Consider the following 22,346-nt stretch of genomic DNA (forward strand, 5'->3'; position numbering starts at 1 on the left):
TGTTATAGCAGACTGATTGCATTGTGCGTGGGGCCTCTATTCCAGAGCCTGTTGGTTCCAGTCTTCTAGATGACTTGCTGAAGCAAACAGAATTAAAAAAGATTTTGAGTTACATAGCCCCCCCCCCTTTTTTTTTTACTTTCATGACTTTTCATGAAATAATATTTTAAAGAAATGTGCCAGAGCTGAACTTGGTGACTCAACTTTGTTTTAGAATTAGTTATAAAGATAAGCCAGAAATATGGCCACCCTTGTATGAACTGACTTTGATGTATTTTATCAGTTTGAAAAAAATATACCTTTTTGATTGTATGTATATATTTAGTTTGACTATAAATGTCTAAAAGCATAAATATGTAATTGATTTTTAGAATATATGCATATACACACATAAACAAGAGACATATATTTATATTTGCATGTGAAAACTTAACAAATTCAACTTATGTGATATAATGCATATAATTAGTATGCACTGTATTTGAAGATATAAAGGGAGAAAATCCAGAAGAAAAATGTCAAAAAGGCACAGTAACAAAGATGTAGTATTCTCTTGGCAAAAACTGATGAATGATTTGGTATGAATTCACCTTACAGTTGTTATTCTTTCTTACACAGGATGATATAACCAGTTTTCCAATTGTTTGCATAGAATTGCAATTTGTTGTTTCTTCACTCTATAATAACCCTTGGGTATGCACGTGACTCCCCTCCCCCCTAATCAGTCCCCCGTTTTTCCCATCTATCCTTTTCTATTTTGTCATGTAACATTGACACTTGGTCAAGCAAACAAATATAACCACTGCACTTGAAATAAACTGAAATAGTCTTTATGAAAAGCTGGAGAATGAAATCGTTTTACAAAACTCCATTCTACCAAAATCATATCTATTATTTCAGCTGGTGTGACCTCTTGAAAGCTCTGGTTTCCAATGCTTTCCGTCCATGAAAACTGAGTCCACACTAGTGCAAGGGAGCCATTGCTTAGGCTAAGGAGGCTTTTTGAAGATATTCAAGGTGTTACTTGGTAATAAATGAACAATAAACACACTTAAAATACCGTAAAGTGGTAAAACAATAGAGTATTGTTTAAAGAACAAAGCATGAAACATTTCTACTCTAGGATTAGATATGATCGATTTATATTATTATTGATCTTATGTTTATTAAATATAACATGTTTTAAATTACTTAGAAATGAACTCCTCTCAAGAAGGTTAACTGTGAATATTACCCTCTGAGACATGGGGAAAGGTGTCATACGGATTGATCAAGGTCTGAGATGGGCCGCAGAGTCCCTACTTCTGGCACCGAGAGTTACATTTCCATGTGCAAGTTGTCTGGGTGCCAACACACTCTTCTTACGGGAGGAGGCTCTCCTTTCAGAGGGAGGACAGGCAAGTGTGAGAAAGACGCTCCGTTAGGAATACGATTTCGAGTTTTCACTGATAACCCGACATATATACATGAGGTGCCTTAAAAATGGTTAATTAACATCGCCTTTGGGGCAGGCACTCAAGTGCGTACGGGGGACAGTGCTCCTCAGCTGTGGCTAACCCTCACTAACTCCTCCTAATTGTGAGTTTGAAGAAGGGGGGGAATTGCGCCGATGGCCCCAAATCCAGGCGGAGAGGCGAGAGGCGCCCTTCGACAGGTTACGTAACCGCCGGGAGAGCAGAGCTTCCGCACAGACGGCTCCCAGATCTCCTTTCTCCGCCGGCTCCTCCTCACCTGGGAGGACAACGGACAACTTTGTTCCCGGCCCTTCTCCCTCTTTTGTCTGCTCGTCAGACTCCTTTGCCACCTTCGTCCCGTTCCCTGCAGACGGGAAGACAAACACGCGAACGCCCGGTTGGCAAGGAGACGGAGGCCCGAGGGGAGAGCGCAGGCTCCGGGCGCCCGCGAGTGCCCGGCCGGGCCGCGGGGGCCGCGGGGCGGCGGCGGGCGGGCCGCCGAGTCCAGTCCGCGTTTTGCGAGTGCGGCGGGGCTCCGCGCCGCGGGGGACGGCGCTCCCCGCTCGCCCGGCTCCTCGCACGCCGCGCCGGGCCGAGCGGCGCAGCCCGTCGCCTCTTTACCCGTCTCCGGGCGGGAGAGGAAAAAAGTTTCATTTAAACCCGAACTCAAACTTTCACCGTGAAACCCCACAGCGGGAGCGGGCCCAGCCCGCGAGGCCTGACTCCCGGCCCGGCTCCGGGGGGCCCGGGGAGGGGGAGGGGGCTCGCCGGTCCCCGTCGGGGCGTGCGGATGCGCACAGGAGGGGCCGCGGTCGGAAAAGTGGGGTTTATTGTCTCCCCCCGCCCCCCGCCCGGCTCGCCACGCCGCGGCGATCATGGCCGCGCGGGCAGCGGCGTCGCGGGCGAGCAGCGGCGAGCGGCGTGCGCCCCCCGGGCCGCGGCCGTCGCCCGGGGCCCGGGACCCGGAGGCGGGGGCGCGCGGCGCGGCGGCGGCGGCCCCGGGACCCACGCTGGGGGGCGGCGACGGCGGCCCGGACAGTGTGCGCCCCCACCCCCTGCGCCCCCGTCTCGGACGGAACATGGCCCTTAGCGCGAGCGCGGCCGCCGGCACGACCTGCGCCCAGGGCGGCGGGTCCGAGGCGGCTCTCGCGGAGGGTGGAAGCGCCGCCGCGCCGTCCTCCGCCTCCTCCTCCTCCTCCTCGGCGGGCCCGGGCTCGGCCATGGAGTCGGGGCTGCTCCCCAACCACACACTGAAAGCCGCTGGCGAAGCCCCCGCCGCGCCCCACCAGCAGCACCACCACCGTGCCCACCGCCACCACCATGCCCACCACCTCCTCCGCCGCCACGCGCTGCCGCCGCCGCTGAGCCCGTTCCAGCCGCCGCCGCCGCCGCCCGTGGCGGCCAACAACGGCCTCGGCGGCGCGGCGCAGCCCGGCCCCGACATGGAGCCGCCGCAACATGGAGGCGCCAAGGACAGTGCCGCGGGCGGCCAGGCCGACCCGGGCCCGCCTCTGCCGGGCCCGCCGGGCGACGAGGACGACGCGCCGCCCAAGATGGGGGAGCCGGCGGGCGGCCGCTACGAGCACCCGGGCCTGGGCACCCTGGGCGCGCCGCAGCCGCCGGGGGCCGGGCCCGGGGGCGGCCCCGAGTTCGGTCATTACTACGGTGGCGCCGGCCCTGCGAGCGGCGGCCGCGCCGGGCCCGGCTTTGATCAACATGGCGGACAACAAAGCGCCGCGCTGGGGGTGATGCACGCCGCTCCGGCCGCCGCCGCCCCCGGCGGCATGGACCCCCTGCACAACTCCCACGAAGGGTACCCCAGCAGCCAGTACAACCATTATCCGGGCTACGGCCGACCCGGCGCGGGCGGCGGCGGCAGCGGAGGAGGAGGAGGAGGAGGAGGAGGTGGAGGAGGAGGAGGAGGAGGAGGAGGCAACGCAGGAGGAGGAGGAGGAGGAGGAGGAGCAGGAGCGGGAGCTGTGGCGGCGGCGGCCGCGGCGGCGGCAGCAGCAGCAGGAGGCGGCGGCGGCGGCTATGGGGGCTCGTCCTCGGGGTACGGGGTGCTGAACTCCCCCCGGCAGCAGGGCGGCGGCATGATGATGGGCCCCGGCGGCGGCGGGGCCGCGAGCCTCAGCAAGGCGGCCGCCGGCGCGGCGGCGGGGGGCTTCCAGCGCTTCGCCGGGCAGAACCAGCACCCGTCGGGGGCCACCCCGACCCTCAACCAGCTGCTCACCTCGCCCAGCCCCATGATGAGGAGCTACGGCGGCGGCTACCCCGACTACAGCAGCCCCAGCGCGCCGCCGCCGCCGGCGCAGCCCCAGTCCCAGGCGGCGGGGGCGGGCGGCCAGCAGGCGGCCGCGGGCATGGGCTTGGGCAAGGACATGGGCGCCCAGTACGCCGCCGCCAGCCCGGCCTGGGCGGCCGCGCAACAAAGGAGCCACCCGGCGATGAGCCCGGGCACCCCGGGCCCCGGCATGGGCCGATCCCAGGTAACCCCCGCGCCGCCGGGCCTGCTTCCGCCGCGGGGCCTCGGCGCGCGCCCCGGCCCTAGTTTCTTTCTTTCCGCGTACTTTTCCGCGTCTCGGGCGGGGGAGGCGGGGGCCCGGCGCCCACGGCCGTTTTCGGCCGCGGCTGCCGCGCGGCGGGGCCGGGGCGCGGCGGGGCCGGGGTGCGCGGCCCGGGGGCCCGGCGAGGGTCTGGCCGAGGCCGGCCCGGCGCGGACACCGCCGGCGCCGCGCGCCCCGCCGCCACCCCGCCCCAGGCCGAGCCGCGCGCCGAGCCGGGACCGCGCCGCCTGGCCGCCGGGTGGGCGCCGGGGACGGGCGGTGCGGCTTTTGTAGCGACGTGGGGACGGGACCGGACGGGGACGCGGACCCCGTGTCCTCGGCCAGCGCCCACAATGAGCTCTCCCGGGGGCAGGAAGGAGGAACCCCGCGCTCCCTCCTCGCTCCAAGGTGAAGGGGCGAGCCGGGAGCTTTGTGGCAGCCGGGTGTGCGTTTCGGAGACACTCGATGCGGGCTTCGGGTCGGAACGTCTGGGAGCCAAAATAACCCCCGAGCGCGCAACGGTGAGGAGGTGAAGGGTTCTGAAATCTATCGACTCCTCCCCGAGAGCCGCCGGGAGAGCCATTATTTGGCTCGCGGGCCGCGGGGAAGGAGTCACCTTCAGCAGCCACGCCGCTTGAAAGGAGCGCACTCGGCACAGGGAACTTATTCTGGTCGTGTTACTCAGCCAGCCCAGGGAAACAGCCGGCCAGGGCCGGTGGGTCCGTTTGGGTCGGGCTCATTTGGGTTTCCTTTAATTTGCTGTCAGCCAGGCCCCGCGGCGGCAGCAGGAAGCGTCCTGCTGGCCGGCTTCTCCCCGCTCGTGGGCCGAGCCCGCGGACTGCCCGGCTCTCCTTGGCGAGGTTCGGAATTTGAATTGTGGAGGTAAACTGGCTGGAATAGTCTCCAGACAGCTGCCTCCGAGTTGACATCTAATCTGCCATCTGATTGGCTCCCCTCTCACCATTGGGCATTTAGCGCTGCTGATGTAAATAGAAGTGCTGAGCAGCACAGTCACCGGAATTCTTGCCACAAATAATAAGCGAGCTCTGCTACAAGCAGATGGAAGGCCGCACGTTATTTAAAGCCTAAATTATTATGAATCGCATTTTTAATAAGAGGATTAAATGCATAGAACGCTCTGCTGGTGTCCAGCGTTGGGCATTTGTAACCTTCGGGTCTGTGACAGTCCTAACACAGACGCTGCATGGATCACAGTCTTCCATGGTAGGGTGACGATATGGCAGTGGAAGAATAATTAAACCAAGGGTTTTACCAATTTTTGGATTTGTTAAGCTTGTACAAAAGTACCCTTTACAGAGCCACCTATGAGAAATATTTGAGTTATGCCCTCACATTTTAATGTAAAAATGGAAAGTTAGGCTATTAAAAATTTCACGATTCTGTTATACAATATCTTTTAGTGAAATTTAATTAGCATTATAGCAAGATTAAAGTTATATTTATAATAATTTGCGTTTGTAACAATTCTGCTTTGAGGTGTTTGTAGATGAGATGTTTTAGTTAGAATTGACATATTTATAAAACATGAAGTGGGAACAACATATGATATTTGCAGATAATTAGTTAAAAGGGAAAAGTGGACATTTCTGTGAAATACTAAAAGTCATTTCATATTCACTTATTTGGAGAAGACAGAAGTGCTGTAAGAACCTTTCTTTTCTCCCCGGATTATTTTGTTAGGTTGGGTAACGTGAGCCTTGTTTGAACTGCTTACACAATGAATTAGTGGAACTAGATTGCATGCAAGTTGTGTTAGGTGTGTTTCTTCCAAATAATTTTCATTCATAGGCCTTTTAATGTTATGAAAGTTACTAAAATTTTAGTCTATTACAGAGCAATAACAGTGGTTGTAATATATATTTTCACTCAGCTCATTTATTTAGGAAGTTGTATTTTAATAATAATCATATCTTAGAGGAGAGACTTGTCTGAGTGATTGAAAGACTGAATTTAACTGATACTCATGTCCACTGCTTTCAAACCTATACTTAGTGGGGTTTTACTTTTAATGATAATATATTTTCCATTCTTGATAGAAAACTTGGCGACTTCAATTTTTATTTTTGAATCGCACAGGTAAAAACAGAGAGAAACCTTGTGAAAATAAACCCACGTAATTAACTTACAAAAGATTTGCTTTGTCAGTTTGCTTTTAAAGGGACAGTTTAAAATTCACATCTTTTGTAGACTAGAAATGAAAGGATGATAGAGGCAGATGCAAGTTCGTGTTACTTTAGAGTATTATCTCTTAATGGTACCAGTCATTTTAAGTATTTTGTTTTCTTGGAATGAGAGTGAATCCATTATGTCCTCAGTGTGACCCTTGGGAATAGCTTTTTTATTTTTGAGGGGAAGACAAATGACAGGCATATGACCTAGATTCACAGATTTCTTTTAGGTGCCTTACCGTATAACATGTGGAATGTGTCTTCTTTATATTTTTCTTTTTGGAATGGTAGTATCACTTAGTATTTGCTATGGTAAATGACTAAGAAACAGTCATTTGTCCAAAACATTAAATTACTACATAACTATAGGTCATAAAATGCTATTAAATCACATTAAATGATGAAATTTTCTTGTGGCTTTTAACACATTTAGTTTCGTTTTTGATTTTAGGAAACCGTTTATATTGGGTGGCAAATGTTTTTGTAATTAGGAACAAAACATGCATATATTGTAGGAGGAAGCACGTTTTAAAAAGTGAAATAAGCCATTTTATGATACAGTTTTGGGTTTTTGTGAAAGTATTCAGATAGAGCAGTTTCAGGAGGAATGTTGAGACTTGCTCATATAACTGAGATTTTATAATGTCTACATTTATACTGAATTCCAGTAATGCTATTTTAACTTTAGTTTTATAGATTATAACACAATGTAATAAAAAACCTTATCATTAAAAGGAAAGTGATTAGCTGGCCTACAAAGCAGGAAGTTAAAGGCTGGTTCCTGATTACCTTAAAATTTGTATGATACGTTACAGCTAGCATAACCATCACTCCCCACTTCCCCTACCCCAGTGAAATCTTACCCTATCTGATATTTTAAATCTTGTAAAAAAAATTTTGTGGCCTAGATTTCTGTATTTGCCGATGTATGGCTGGCTGGCTGGCTGCTCTATCATCGGAAGATGTGGAATTAGCATCTGTGGTTCATAGAAAAGGCCTATTATGTAAGAAACAAAGAAAATATAATGAAAATGTCTACAGTTTTCTGTTTTCCTTGGTTCTATGGGATGAAATTATGCATGGCTTAAAGTTGTTTTCATTGGAGAGCCTGTTTTCCGTGTACTTTTGACAGTTCTTTTTTTAATGGCAGCTACTCTTTTAAGACAGCTATCACTTAAATTTACATTCATATTAACACAGAATCAATAAGTATATTCCAGGAGGAAGCAACATAGTCTCACCTTGGATCTATAATGAGGACCTTTAATACCTCTTTTTTCTTTGGTTTTGTTTTTTATCTATATTTAGGAATGAATTTTTGCAAGGCTTTATATACTTGTTTCATTTTTCCCAGTGTCATATAGTATCAGGGGTGTGTATCTAACCCTAAGCAGCATCTTCCTTCATTAGAAATGAAAATACTGTTTTTACTTTGGTATAAAAATAGCATTAATCCTGGTTTGAGAACTGCTTTTAAAAATATAAGACAATGTAGATGAAGACTCTTAATATAAACTCATTTGGTGATTTATTAGGCACAGACATTTTTTAAAAGATAGGTGTAATAGAATGGGGCTGTGTTTTCAGTTTTGTTTCTTATTAATGGTCTTTATTACTTTGTGCTTTGGGCCAGGGTGTATCTAACAAAATGACTTTTGATCTAATGGGAACTTACTTATTTCTCTAGGATAAATACCAGCATGGCAGGCAAACTGAAAAGATGATTATTTCATTTATTTAACCCTGTCCTCTCCTAGGAAGAAAGTGGTTCGATTTAACATTTGTTGGGGCCTCTGACATTTTGCTACTTATTCTGAAGACTGATTTGGAGATATCAATTTCAGATGTATTAGTATAGGAAACTGTGTTAGCTTTTTGCCCAGTGTCCTAAATATAGAGGCTCTTCTCACTATACCAGACTGACATCCGTTCTGTGTGCTTTGATCCATATTTGTGGAAAAGGAACTAATGTTTCACTTGTGTCGCTTTCATTTTGGACTGTGTGTAGATTTGTAAATTTGAGGCTTATATTTATGTTTGAAAGAACTGTCGTGTGTTACTTAAAGCAATGGATTTATGGAGGCGCAAAATGAATATTAAACTCATTCCATTAATTGTTTTTGCAGTATTTAGATTTTGAAAATGGCTGTTACAAAATTTTTATGACATTTTAAAATGCTGTTTATACTTAAGGGGCCGCCACATCCACGTTCTAGGCCTTTTTGGAATTGGGTAGTTTTTGGTAGCTTGCCTTTTAAGAGGGTGCCTTCCTTTATCAGCAGATTTGTGCAGGTTCTCTGTGGATATGTAAAGTAGAACCACGCGCTTGCTGTGCATGCCTGCTTGAGGCTGAGTAGTCCCAAGTCCTCGTCCCCTGTGGTGTGGGGAACTCCTCCACCAAGGATAGATATATATTTATATGACATAAATGTACATCTGTTTAGGCAGTGTTGCTTTTTCCAGTTCGGAGGCTATTTATACAAGTCTAAGTGGCCCTCTTTGGTTTGAGTGATTGAATGAATTAATTTTGATCCAGAAACCTAGTATACTTTAGTGACTTTTTCTTTTAGAAATTTGATGAAAAAAAAGATTTAGGTACCATAGCCTTGATATCATTAAATATTCACTTATATTGCTTTATGCTAACATCAGAATGAATGGAATCATTGAAATATGTACATGTATTAAGTAGTTTTAACACTTCACATCAATTGAGTAAACGAGTGAATTTATTTATCAAAGTAAAATATATGTTTCCACAGTAAGTTTTCAGTAAACATGTGCTATTTTCAAAATCTAACTAGGAGTAATTCTAAGAAAACTTATTTCCTTAGATTTACTTATTTGAATAAGATCCAACAGGCACTTTTCAAACCCACTTCTGAGTGGATCAATGCCACGAATATTAGAAGGCTGCTGAGTTTGACAGATGAACTAATGATTCTAATTTGTTTATTGAGATATTTATTGCTAGGAAAGAGCCTAACACCCTAAAATCTTCAACATGTCTGGTTTACCAGGAGGGTAGATGGCAGCAGCATCTGCGCGTCAGTCACAGCAGCCAGTCCTCTTGAATTGGACGGGGTTGGCCTCTGCTCGCCACCTTCTGTACCGTGTGCTTCTCCATGTCTGCAGTGGGCCTGGAGAGATGAAACCTGAGAGCCACACCGAAGTCATTCCTTATTCGGTGACTCTGGAAGGGAAGCCATACATGATGAAATCAGAAGAAAATCCTAGACCACATTAACAAAACTGAGGGTGGGGTGGGGGGGGGGGGGAATGCCCTGGCTGGTTTGGCTCAGTGGATAGAGCGTCGGCCTGCGGACTGAAGGGTCCCAGGTTCGATTCCGGTCAAGGGCATGTACCTTGGTTGCGGGCACATCCTCAGTGGGGGGGTGTGCAAGAGGCAGCTGATTGATGTTTCTCTCTCATCGATGTTTCTAACTCTCTATCTCTCCCCCTTCCTCTCTGTAAAAAAATCAATAAAATATATTCAAATAAAAGGGGGGGATGCTACAAAATTATATTCATGTATTTTTTTATTGTGGTAATATATACACAACAAAATTCACCGTTTTGATCATTTTTAGGTGTACAATTCAGTGGCATTAAGTATATTTGCATTGTTTTGCAGCCATCACTCCCATCCATTTCCAGAACTTTTTCATCTTCCCAAATTAAAATAAAAAATATTTTTTCTTCATGTCAAACTTTAAAACTGTTAGTTATTGCCCGGCCAGCGTGGCTCAGTGGTTTGAGCGTCAACCTATGAACCTGGGGGTCATGGTTCTATTCCTGGTCAGGGCATATGCCCAGGTTGCTGGCTCGATCCCCAGTTTGGGGCTTGCAGGAGGCAACTGATCAATTATTCTCTCTCATCATCATCGATGTTTCTATCTCTCTCCTTCCTCTCTGAATTCAATATATATATATATATATATATAAACATAACAAAAAAATCCTGTTAGTTATTAATGTGGATTGTCAGTAAGCAAAATAATCTTATTTTTATAACTATCAATCTTGACACTTCATAGTTTATTAGTAAATTCTTCCTCAAATGCTCCTTAGGAATGTTAATGGTGGTTTTTGTGTGTTTGCTTTTAGTCTGTTACTTCCTCCTAATTCTAACATTGGGGTAATTGACCCAGATTTTGCATTTTTGGAAATGTTTGTTGTGTAGGTTAGTATCTTCATTGTCAGTTATGTCATTAAAAGTTTGTTGATAGAAACCTGGGACTTTGTTAAATAATAGGGAATGGAAATGAACTGTTACCACGATCATTTTTCCCTTTACTTATTTCTCTCATCTTTTGCATTTTTAGCCTCTTTTTTAATTATTGGTTTTATCCTTCTATTACTGAAAGTCATTTACAATGGTAATTATTTTCTATTTGTGTTTTAAGTCCTGGGGCACCCACCACCCCCCGCCAATCCACGTGGTGCTGTGTCCATGGTCATGCTCCTCTGAGCCCCAGATTTGTGTGCTTCCCTCTCGTGTTTCTCATTTCTAGTTCTCTGTAAAACTGCAGAAATTCTTGGTATGTGGGAAAATTCCTAAATTAGGAGGATCGGCCTTTTAATTATATTTTAGAAGCAGCTGCAAAGGGGTGCTTCTTGGATTCTGAGTAATCTTTCTTGTGAAGAGGCTTTTGTGTGTGTGAAGTATTGGATTGTATCTTAGCTGCTGTTGATGCTGACATATAGTTGCATCTTTCTGTGATCAGTTATGTACTTTAGCACCCTCAGCCAGCATACATAAACAGAGAAATTCAGCTGTGATTTGAGTGCTTGTGTTGGGCAGCAACAATGACTTCTTAAGGTGTAAACATCTAGTGTTTGTGTGTGCTGTGAGGTGCATGTCAGATAAATATCTACTCCAGATGATCAATTGGCAAATATTTATCGAGCACCCATTTTCTTAACCAGCCTTTGGGCCAGACACAGCGGTAGCCAGGGCGTGGGGATCGCCGCTGCCCTGGTGCGCAGTTCAGGCCGAGCGCCTGCCCCCACTGTGCCTGGGCCAGGCCTGTTGGCATCGCTGACTTAGGGCTGGCTTCTTAAACAAAGTGCACATCAACCCTGTGGGCAGCAGGCTGCCGGCCTGCTTTTTGGGGCGGGGCAGAGGATTTGGCAAAACAAATCATTGTAGATTGTTGTGATAGAGCTGATAGGAGCGAGTGACTCTTCCATTTCTACCAATCAATTACTGGCTTTATGCCAGGGCAAAATATAGATCCACTACAGAGAGGAATAACTGAAAAAAGGACAATATAATCACTGTGAAATTTATATACATGGTCCCTTTTCTTTACCTCTGTGTTCTACATGGCATGGGTGCCTGGAAAAACAGGTACATCAGTCTGCTCAGGTGTAGGAAGATACTTAGATTGCGGGAGTGCTTCTGGAAACTGTTTATGTATGCTGGCTGAGGGTGAGCTCAGCCCCTGCTCCTGGGCCCGGAAATGAGCCTTTCCGAAGGCGAGGCCTTGAGGATCCGTGGAGGCTGCTCCAGAATTCTTAGCATCTCCAGTTTCTTTCTCAGACGAGCATCTTAGAAGTTAAAGTGCTAACTACTTCATAGCCTTATTTTGGAAGGATTGTTAAAATTATAAAATTTGTCTAGAATTTAGCATCCAATTTCTGAAATTTTAAGAAGTGAGTTTTAAACATTCAATGACCATATGTTTGTACAGGGTGAGGCAAAAGTAGGTTTACAGTTGTGAGTACACAAAACAAGTTTATTATTGTATTATTTTCCATATGAACAACTCTAAACCTACTTTTGCCCCACTTGTATATATCAAACTATAAACCCTTTTTAATATCTTTTAAATTTTGTGCTTCCAGTTTGTATTTTTATAATAAATTCACTTTACCCACTGAATTATAAATGACCTTGGAAATAGAAATATGAAACATTGCTACTGTACTGCTGAGCAAGTATCTTTCTGAAGATGCAGACATACTGCTGAGGGAACTGGTATATTTGTTGTGTATTAATTTATCCTGTCATTATGAGGCGTCATGAGAGAACACCAATATGTAAACGAAAGACCATGGGCTTGGAGTGGGTCAGGTCTTGACTCACTTGTTGGCCTGAGCACCCATTTCCTCTGAGACGGGGCAGGGGCTCAGTTTCCTTGTCTGGAGTGTTGCCTGCCGGGCAGGGTTACCATTGAGGTCATTGCTGCAAATCCTGTGGCACCTGTGCTGGCACCTCTTCTTTCCCACCTTCCTTCCCATTGCAGTAGTGAGGGGTCCTGGGTTCTGTTCTCCGCCTGGCCCGGCCCCGCTTCAGGGCGTGGCGGAAGACAAGTGCCTGCCTCCACCAGTCAGGTGACCCCTAGTCCCTCCCAGCTGCAAAATTCTGGGTTGAATTTAATTCTCTTTTTTGAATTTAAAAAATAGTGCCTAATCGGCTATGCACCACTGAACAGCTTATTAAACTACACTAGCTCCCAGCCATGTTCAGTGAGTAGAAACTGAGACCTGTGCAAGTGCACAGACTGTGAATTCCGCTGTCATTTCCCTCGCAAAATGTCGTTTTGTACTGAACTCTGGTAAACAGTTCCATGAATTGTTTTGGTTTACCAGTAGAGACTATGGTGATGTCATTGGAACAAACCGTTGCCTCATTTACTATTCCATCCTTAATATTAATTAGTAAATTCTGTTCTCTGGCCAAGAATCATTCCTTTCTTATACTTCTTAGACCTTCGCACTTTCATGATCTGCAGAAATGACTGGCTTTTTACGGGAAGTACTTTCTGCAAAGGAACCAAGTTTCAAAAATTTAAAACTAGGCTTTTTTGAGATTCTGGGTGGTGGATTGAGCTCTCTCATTAGTTGCTTCTGTATCTGCTTCACTTCACTGAATATAAGATTCAGATTTGGTCCTTAGCAAGAGTATAATTTACTAGGGCTGCTCTCAGATAGTCAAACAGGGAATGTCATCTGCGAATGCCAGGGGCCTGCCTCAAATATGTAGAGAACAGCTTTTCTTTTTAATTTTTTATGCTGAGACTTATAAAAGTATCAGGGACCAAATTCAATTCTATTATGAACAAATACTTACTGAGCACCACCTGGAGCTTAAGATACAAAGAGTAAATATCTCATATGATCCATAATTTCCCCTGGTGAATTATCATAGACTCCTGGTGTTTAACTAAGTGGAAATGAAAATGAATGGCTACATTATTGTTCTGCAGTTCTGTGCAGAAAGACTAGATCCCTCAAAGTGCATCGTTTAAGAACTCTTGGAAGAGTAGTTAATGATGTGCCCAAACTGAACGTTTCCTGATCGATGATGTATTTCCATGTCGGTTTCAAGGACTCTGTTCTGTCCCTGTTTCCCTCTTGTATGTGGAAGGTCAGTGCGCTTGGAGATTGTTCTAGGTGCTAGGACATTGACGAGAAAGTGGTCTTAATGTGGGTTTTGTTTTCCTGCTAAAAAATGGCTTAGCATTGTTTTAGAGTATCATTAGCATGATGGAATTTAAGTTCCGTTCACTTCACTGGATTGAACAGCTTTGTGTCAGGGCTTTGGGACCCCAGGTTTGTGTCATCGCGGGGAGAGCTGGGGCATCAGGCAGATGTTTGTGGGGAGCCCACTCTCGTGGATGATGGCACCCTCGGAGACGAGGGCCTGGACCTTGAGGAATGGATGACGCAGTGACTAAGGACAAGAGAACATGCTACACAATTCAGCATAAACAGTGAGTTTGAGTGGGAGTTTTGATTTTAGAGGGACACCTCCCAGAGATGAGGTTGGGGAGGGAGGTGAAGAGGGGGGAGGAGTCGGAAGTCTGTTTGCTAATCAGCTGAGACCTGGTTGCTGAGCTGCCCACCAGGTGAAGAGGGGTGGTGACTGCAGCTGGGGCTGAGGCCCAAGCCAAAGGCTTGCAGGTTAGAAGCTGTGTGAGCTCGGGCAAGTTTGTAGTTCCCGAACTTCTGAAGGGATGGGAAGGGGTTCTTGATTCATACAGTTGTGAGCAGTGGACTTGACAAAGTACTGATAGGACGTTTTCATACAGAACAAAGGACTACTTTCTCACGAGTCAGGAATTAAAGTGAGCTGGGTGTGGTTCTGTATTAGTTCATTGAACAGCCTCTTAGTCTCTCTTCTAGAACAAGTACGTTAATACTTGAAGCTTATTTCTAATCTAGATGGTTCAGTTTTTAATTGCCCGATACGTCTTTACCTTGTGAGTATTTAGGAAGAGTAAGTTATAGAGCAGCTGATCACATCTCTAAAATGTCTCCTGTAATTGTCCAGTTTTCTTTAGTCATATATTTTTAACGGGTAAGGAACTGTTCAGAAGATCAGTAATTGGAACATTGAATTCACAGCCATGAGCAAACATCAATAGCCCTTGGTGTAGGGGCACAGACCAGATAAAAAGCTCTCCTGAGATATTCACACATGGCTCATAGTTTATCATAGAAGAATCTTCTTAGGTTACTGAGTGGACATTAGTGATTAAAGTAAGTAGGGTAGTTTGTGGGGTATTTTTATTTTACTTACTATTGCATTTAATCAGAAATATGGATTGAGTACCTCTGGCCTCATCAGCAGTCTGAATTGTGAGCTGAAGGAGATTGGTGGGACCACTTTCCAGTTTGGAAGTGGATCTTTTGCTTCTAATTATTTTTTCATACATTAAACAAGTAGTTTATTATTGAAAGTTAACAGCTGTTAAAAGTTGTAGTTAAATTTGTTATAATTTTGCTGGGTTTAAAAAGCTTCCCTCCCCTCCCTGGCAGTGCCACCTCCCTTTCATTTCGCTTGGTCAAGGAGGGAAAGCAGGCAGAGCGGTGCTTTGTCACAGTCGTGTCCTCACCTGGTGGCCATTATGTGGGCAAGGACTTGTCCCTCCTTCTCCATGGTGAGAAGCTTGAGTGCTTTACAGCAGCTTTACTGGAATCTAGACTTATTTAGTGAAAATAGGACGCAAAAAGCAATTTTGTGTTTTGTCTTTTGTTGTGCATTAAGTTCCTGTAATTTTCCATATTGTCATAATAATAATAATGAGGTGAGAGATTAGAACGGAGGAAGAAGGTGAATTTTATTTAAGACAGTTATGTGTATTTGGATAACTTGAAGAGAATGTTGCTCCTTAGTCTAAATACCCTTTCCTGGTCGAAGTAGTTTTTGGTTCGTCGAAAAACTAATACAACAAAGTTGTAATCAGCCCTTAAGAATCTGAATAGGCAAGTCACAGACTGGGTGGACATATTTACAGTATGTATATTTTACAAAGAACTTGCATACAGAATATACAGGAACACCAACTAACCAAAAATAAGCAGAACCATCCAGTGTTTTAAGCGTGCCAAGGACTTAGCTATTTCACAAAAGCAGATATATGAGTGGAGAAATAGCACATGAAAAGATGCACAGCATCAGAGTAATGGTAATCAGTGCCTCAGTGAGCGACCACTGCAGCCACGAGTCGGCTGTAATGAAAAGGACCCACAGCAAATGGAGGTAAGCACGTGAGAAACTGGACCTCTGTGTTGCTGGAGAGCCAATCTGGAGGACGGTTTGATAGTGTCTTCTGCAGTTAAACATATATCTGTTCATTGATTCTGCAAAACCCGTTCATAGGAGTTTACGAAAGAGAAATAGAAACATTTCATAAAAAGACTCACAAGAATCTTCTCAGCGTTATATTTATAACCCAAGTGTGGCAGTAACCCTAATGACCATCAATTAAAACATGGATAAACAAACAAAAAAAACAACAACAAGAAAAAGAAGTTGTAATCAGATGTTAAGATATTTGAGCCAACTGGCTGTCAATATGTTGAAGTTGTATTCTCAGTGCATCTAGAAATTTCATATAAATGCATTTTAAGAGGAGGGAGGGGTACCAGCATGGCCAGACTGGTAAAGCAGAAATCTGGATTTGATTTGCATGTCTTTTAGGGACTGGCGAAGTTTCACACATGAAATAAACTGGGTAGTGTGTGGGGCATCACATGATCAAAATATTTTTCCCCTTGCTGCTGCCAGAAGCTATCTATGGCTTTTCAACAATCTTACTTGTTGGGCATCATGCCAAGATGTTTAAGACAACCCCTTACGTGAGCTGCTCCATTCTTACCCTCTCTGACTGAAGTGCCGTGACCTTCACATATGTAGATTAGCCATGTGCTCTGTGAATTGAAACTTGCTGCCTCAGGAAGGAAGGGTTTTTCTTTTTATTCCTCTGGGAATTTGACAGCCATTCATCCCTGACCTGGGCAGAGGTAATGCAAGGAAATTGGATTCACATGGCACGCGGACAGATAACACAGGGAGGCAGGCAAGCTTTCTGCCTTGTCGAGGATGAATATTCTGTGGGGTGGATAATGTGCTGACGTGAAGAAGCTGAAAAAAGCAAGAGAGGGAGAAATGGAGGAGTTTTGGAACAATGCCTTTTTTAAAGAGGAAACTTGTTATGGGCATTCCTAATTAGTTGTGACTCTACTCTTTTTCCTTTCTAACCTAAGTTTTTGAAATCGTTTTTGAATTTTTGTTTATTTCTTAATACTACTTGATAATGAAATAATTTTAATATTGTGGGCAAGCTGGGCTAACGGAGATTTAATTCCGAAGAGCCATTCACAAACAGAAGTCATAGAAAGTTGGAGAGATGAGTGTTACCACCTGTACCTGGGAGAGGCGCCTGTTTCTTGTCTTTCCCTGTGCAGTCTGAAACGAACTGGTTTTTAAGAGAGAGCTTTACTCAGGTGTGCGTGCGTGCGGTCTTACTTGGTTTCAGTGATTAATAAAAGTAATTAACGAATAGTGGGTGTTTGGGTTTTTATTAGACAAAACCAGTTTTAAAGAATGTTTATCTTTGTTAGTAAACATACTTGAAATTAAAGTAAAATTCTATGTAAATAATAGTCATGACACTTGATTAGATTGGAATGACAGTATTCAGAAGGAGATTCTCATTATCAAGAAGATGGGTCTGAAGTGGTTCTTTAACGGGTTTCTTAGCCAAGGAGGGCATAGGTAGGGCAGGTGGAAATTTATGAGAGCTTTTGCGTGCTTTTCAGAGCTGGGCCTTTCCTGTGCACCTCAGGACTTGTGAGATATTATGGGTCAGAGCATCAGGTCCGGGCTCGGTGGGGGAGGGATTGGAGGTGCCTGGCTCTTTCTACAGGGTACAAAGAGGACGTCTGATGGGAATGTGCGTAATGGATACAGGAAGCAGAATTACCCCTTGACTTGAGGGACACTTGTTTCTTTTCCACATGAGGGCTAATAAAAACAGTGGGAAAAGGATTTGATCATGATTCTGGAGAACGTGTGGGCTTCCAGATTTCTGTTCACATGACAGACATAAGGAGTAATAGTGTAGAGATGGCAGGACTGATATTTTACCAGCATCTTTATGTGCAATTGGGAGGGTGGAGCGACAAGTTGGCCCCAAAATTAAGTTAATGCAAGGGTGGAGGTGAGGGGGTGTGGCCACAGCTGAGAAGACAGTGATTCTGCATTTGGAGGAGGAGCAACGCACGCACAGGAATCAAGTCAAGTCAAGTCCCAGTGGAGAAGTGCTGAGGGAGCCCGCGGGTGCAGATGAGGCAGGAAAGATGTCCAGGTGGTAGTGAGTCAGCAGCAGACTCTGATTTGCTTTCAAGGGCGGCCTATATCAGACATGTGGGGCTGCCGGAGGTTGGCCTTTCATTCTAGTCCGGTATGAGGCACATTCTTATAAACACATTGCTTCCTCCCCACTCTTGGCCTCTCACAGAGGGAAATGCAGCTTCAGAGGAAGATTTTTGGAAGATCCTCAATTATTGTGATACTAGAGGCCCGGTGCAGGGGGATCCTTCAGCCCGGCCTGCGCCCTCTCGCAGTCCGGGAGCCCCATGATTGATCACCCCGCAGAGGGAGGCCCCGCCCACCACTGCCGGCCAGGTAGCCTGGGCCTTCCTCTTTGGGGGACCAATCGCATCACACCCGCCTTGGTGGTGGCACTCAGTGCTGCGTCACCGTGGCGCTCGAGACCCAGGAGGGACCGAGAGGTCAGCAGTTCAGCCCGCTCGCCAGTCCCCGCCCACTTGAGCCTGCTGAGCGCACACCCTGGCGTTCGGTCTTCCGGTCGTTTTGGACATTATGGACCCTGGCTCTTTATATATTAGGATAATAAAAGCAAGAACAATGATAATAGCTCCTGTTATTGAACATCTATGTTTGCCAGGCACATTGCATGAACGTCTTCTAAGAGTGTATCATTACTTTTTAAAATTAATTCATTGATTGCATCTTTATTGAGGTAACATTGGTTAATATTAAATATATTTCAAGTAGACAACGTTATGCGTTTGATATCTGTACACTCTGTTGTGTGCTCACCACCATCCGTTACCATATATGTTTGACCCCTTCATCCATTTTGCCCTCCCATGTTCCCTTCCCCTCGTAACCACCATTCTGATGTCTGCATCTGAGTTTGTTTTTGTTTTGTTTCTTACTTTTTTGTTTTATATTCCACATATGAATGAAGTCATATAGTTTGTCCTTTTCTGTATGACTTATTTAACTTAGCATAGTACCCTCAAGACCATCTATGTTGTTGCAAATGGTAATACGGCATCTTTTTATGGCTCAGTAGTATTCCATTGTATGTATACCACATCTTTATAATTCTTCCATCGATGGACACTAAGGCCGTGTCCATGTCTTGGCTGTTGTAAATAATGCTGCAATGACCATATGGTCACATACGTCTTTTTGAGTTAGTGTTTTCATATTCTTCGAAATCTGTGTTCCCAGGGCATGAAGGTGGCTATTGGGTTTTTCTGATGGTGTCACTGAACATTAATTTATATCTGCCTGCTAGGGGAAACTGTCCCACAGCTGGGTCATCGGTTTGAGTTGAGTCAAAGGGAGGCTGTGAAATAGGCTGTTGTTTAAAGAGGAGCGTAGATTCTCTTTGGTCTGGGGTTGGTTAAGTGTGGCTGGGACTGAAGGTAATGGGTTGGGGAGGTGGTGGACCAACATCTACAACAGTGAAAATGGACACTAGACTGTGTCTTAAGGTCACTGGTGTTATAAGTCCAAGGAAGTATGAAGAGAGAATAGGGAAGGGGAGACAGGTGACAATTAGGGATCAGAAGATTGGAGAGAAGGGAGTATACAGGGAGCTGCAAGAGCGAATTTTAGAGTAAGAAACCGACAAAATAAAATGTAATGGTCATTGTGTGCCCGGAGTGAATGTGGTGGTGAAAGTTGTAAGACAGCCCCACACATTAGCATATCTTAAAATAATCAAGTTGTTAAATGCGTGGTTAAAGAAGAAATGTAAGGCAGAAAAATCCTCCAATTTGGCAGGGTCATCTCGGGATGTATTGTCATGGTTATTTGTCTTTGCTGGGGCCTGGTGCAGTGGTGTTGGAAGACAGGAAAAGCACTCGAGCCCTGGACCCAGTCAGATGCTGCGTTTTGCTTTGTTGCTTACTTACCTGAGGAATGTCCAGGCTGGCCAGGCTGAGGGGTGTTGGGATGGTCCCAAGACCCTTTTAGACTTCCTCTTCCTAATTATGTCTAAAGGTAAGGTACAATACTGAGAGATTTCCCTTTTATGCCCCTGTTAAAATTTGTCAATAGAACCAAATCTCACATCTCTAAAAAAAAATCAACCTGGCTCATAACCTTGTCTTAGATAAGCGATGTAAGTTAAATTCCACTTACCCAGTCCTGGAGTGTGTGAGCAGTAGGCAAGATCAGTAGCCAAGACTGGCTCTAGGTCTGGTTCCCGGGTTTTTGACTTGTGTTTTCTTTACCTCCTGCTCGCTCCTAAATTTGAGGCTGAGAATATTTCCAAGTGACTTTAGCTCCATAATGCTTTTTTTAGCTTGGAATTAAATGAAGGCTTTCCTCTCTCATTTCCTATTTAATAAAAATAACCTGAATTTGCTTTATTACTTATAATAACATATCACTACTAGAGTAATCATGGATTTATAGTTTGTGAAGTTAATGCTGACTACACCTAACCCATTCCAAGCAAATGAATGAACTCTATTTGTAAGAATGCGCAGGAAGAAAAACAAAACACAACCGGCAGCCTGTTTTTTTTTTAATAGACTGTTGCCATGTGTCACGAAAATTCTTTTCTCTGAGACTGGACCTTTAATTGTGTTTGGTTCTTTAAACTTCTGAAGGGAATGGCAGTCTTTGGTGGCTTAGCAGCCACATTTTTATTTCGCTCCTCATGATAAAAGGTATCATTTGCCTGGAAAGCTAACAGCTGTCTACCTGTGTTCCTTCTTTCAGAGAATTTCTTAGTAAAGTATCATTCATCTAGCGCAGTGGTTTTCAACAGTGCAATCTTAACGCGCTGCGACCGCTCTGAAAGCCCAAGAAAATCTGGCACGATGCTTTTGAACGTAACTCTGTTGGAGAAGTATAAAGCCATTCCCCCCTTTTCAACATCGATGGTAGTTACTTGGTTTTCCATGGTAACGTTCCTTTTTGTCGTGTTATGTAAGTACAGCGCGGAGAAGTTAGCCGAGCGGCTGTGGGGCAGCAGACGAGAAGTGAGGGGCTCCGAGAAGCAGACAGGTTCTGCCAAGCCACAGGGCGGAAACCAGCTGTGCTAGCCGGCACCCGTGACCTGTGGGGCATCGATGAGAAGCCAGCCCAGCCTTCCATGCCCTGTGTCTGTGAGCGCCTTGGACACCACGCTGTAGGAGAAACACAGCGTAGTAAAACGGGACGTGTCGAGGGAAACCTTCCGTCCCGCAGAAGCCCGGGAAAGAGGAGTGGGAAGGTGGGGTTAGGGGGAGGTGGGAGACCTAAGTTGATGGCCAACAACGAATTGCCAGATACTGAGTTACTTTTTGTATATACTTATTCGAAAAAGAGCTTTGGTACCTAGTCAGCACCTACCGTGTGACAGATAAAATGAATAAACGCAGACCCGACTCCCATAAGGCTGACCTTTCAGTGAGGTTTGATCCCAAAGACAGCAGAGCCTCCCATCCCCGTGGGCAGTACCTTTATAGTAGGATGGACAGCAGCACAGGGAATGAGAGGAATTGGACACTTTAAGTATTGGTTTTGTAGTAATGAGACTGAAGATGACCATGTAACAAAACCAACATGTGAGGAACTGCCACGGTGGTTTCTCAGGCACCAATAAATGCGCGGCCCGTACCTCTGTCCCCGGACAGTGGTCACACAGCGCCGTCCCTGTCCATGGTTGACACGGCTGCCGGGGCAGTGCTGCCGCCTTTGTCCTTCACGCTGAGAGAAGGGCTGCACACGCCGTTCTCAGCTGACCCCGCCGGGAGAAGGCACATGGCATTGCAAGTCTTTGAAGGTGTTCAGCTGCTTTTCAGTCATCCTGCATGATTAGTAACAGACATGCTGGGGTTGAGATTGTCCCACAGCTGAAGGGAGGTGCTCACAGGCATAGGCATGGGGGTCTGGAGCGGAGGAGGGAGGATGGGCCCCGAGTATAAATGTGGGTCCTCAGCCTGAGGGGGGCAATGAGTGCCTTTGGGGGCACTGACATTTAAGGAATGAAACGGGAGCCAGCTGGAGAGCCAGGAAAGGAGGCGGGAAAGGGGGGAGAGTTCCACAGAAGCTCCGAGGACGAAGTCTCTGGGAGAGAGGCTCAGCTGTGGTGAGCACTGAGGACACCCCCCAGGAGGGAGTGGTCTTGGTTATTGTCCACTGGTGATCTTCAGAAGAGCAGAGGACGGGCGAGCTGCAGTGGCTGAACTTGGAGAGTAAATTAGAAAGAGGCTTTGACACGGTTGGAAGAAGAGTGGGCTTTTTGTTTAAAGTTTTTTTATTGAAAAGGGGAAGAGAACGCGTGCTGTGCTGAGTGCTCCCATAACGTCAGTAGACTGTTTTTCCTCCCCCAGTGGGTCAGGAGCCCTGGTTGGGGTGGGAGGGGGCCTTGCCCTTCCTTGTGTAGGAAATAAGGCGAGCCTCTCAGTTCAGGGGTCCTGGTAGAACACAAGCACACGCGGGAGCCAGGCAGCAGCAAGTGTCTTTCCTCCTGCAGGAGGCTGCGCACACGTGGTGGGGAGCACACGTGGTGGGGAGCACACGTGGTGGGGAGCACACGTGGTGGGGAGCACACGTGGTGGGGAGCACACGTGGTGGGGAGCACACGTGGTGGGGAGCACACGTGGTG

General features: G+C 46.3%; 1 protein-coding gene and 1 long non-coding RNA gene across 2 annotated transcripts in view; one reads left to right on the forward strand and one right to left on the reverse strand.

Moving 5' to 3' along the window:
• Positions 1–814: 814 nt before the first annotated feature.
• On the reverse strand, positions 815–3,749 carry LOC114227443 (uncharacterized). Its single transcript, XR_008557301.1, has 2 exons — positions 3,688–3,749; positions 815–1,818 (listed from the first exon to the last, which is right to left on the reverse strand). It is a non-coding gene; the product is annotated as an uncharacterized LOC114227443 (long non-coding RNA).
• The window catches only part of ARID1B (AT-rich interaction domain 1B), a 357,127-nt gene continuing 337,057 nt past the window's right edge, over positions 2,277–22,346 (forward strand). Inside the window, exon 1 of the mRNA XM_054722446.1 lies at positions 2,277–3,943. Within this exon, the coding sequence (XP_054578421.1) occupies positions 2,330–3,943 (1,614 nt within the window). The 5' untranslated portion in view covers positions 2,277–2,329. The remainder of the gene's footprint in view (positions 3,944–22,346) is intronic.

This window comes from Eptesicus fuscus, chromosome 10 (genome assembly GCF_027574615.1).
Source record: "Eptesicus fuscus isolate TK198812 chromosome 10, DD_ASM_mEF_20220401, whole genome shotgun sequence".
NCBI classification, from domain to species: domain Eukaryota; kingdom Metazoa; phylum Chordata; class Mammalia; order Chiroptera; family Vespertilionidae; genus Eptesicus; species Eptesicus fuscus.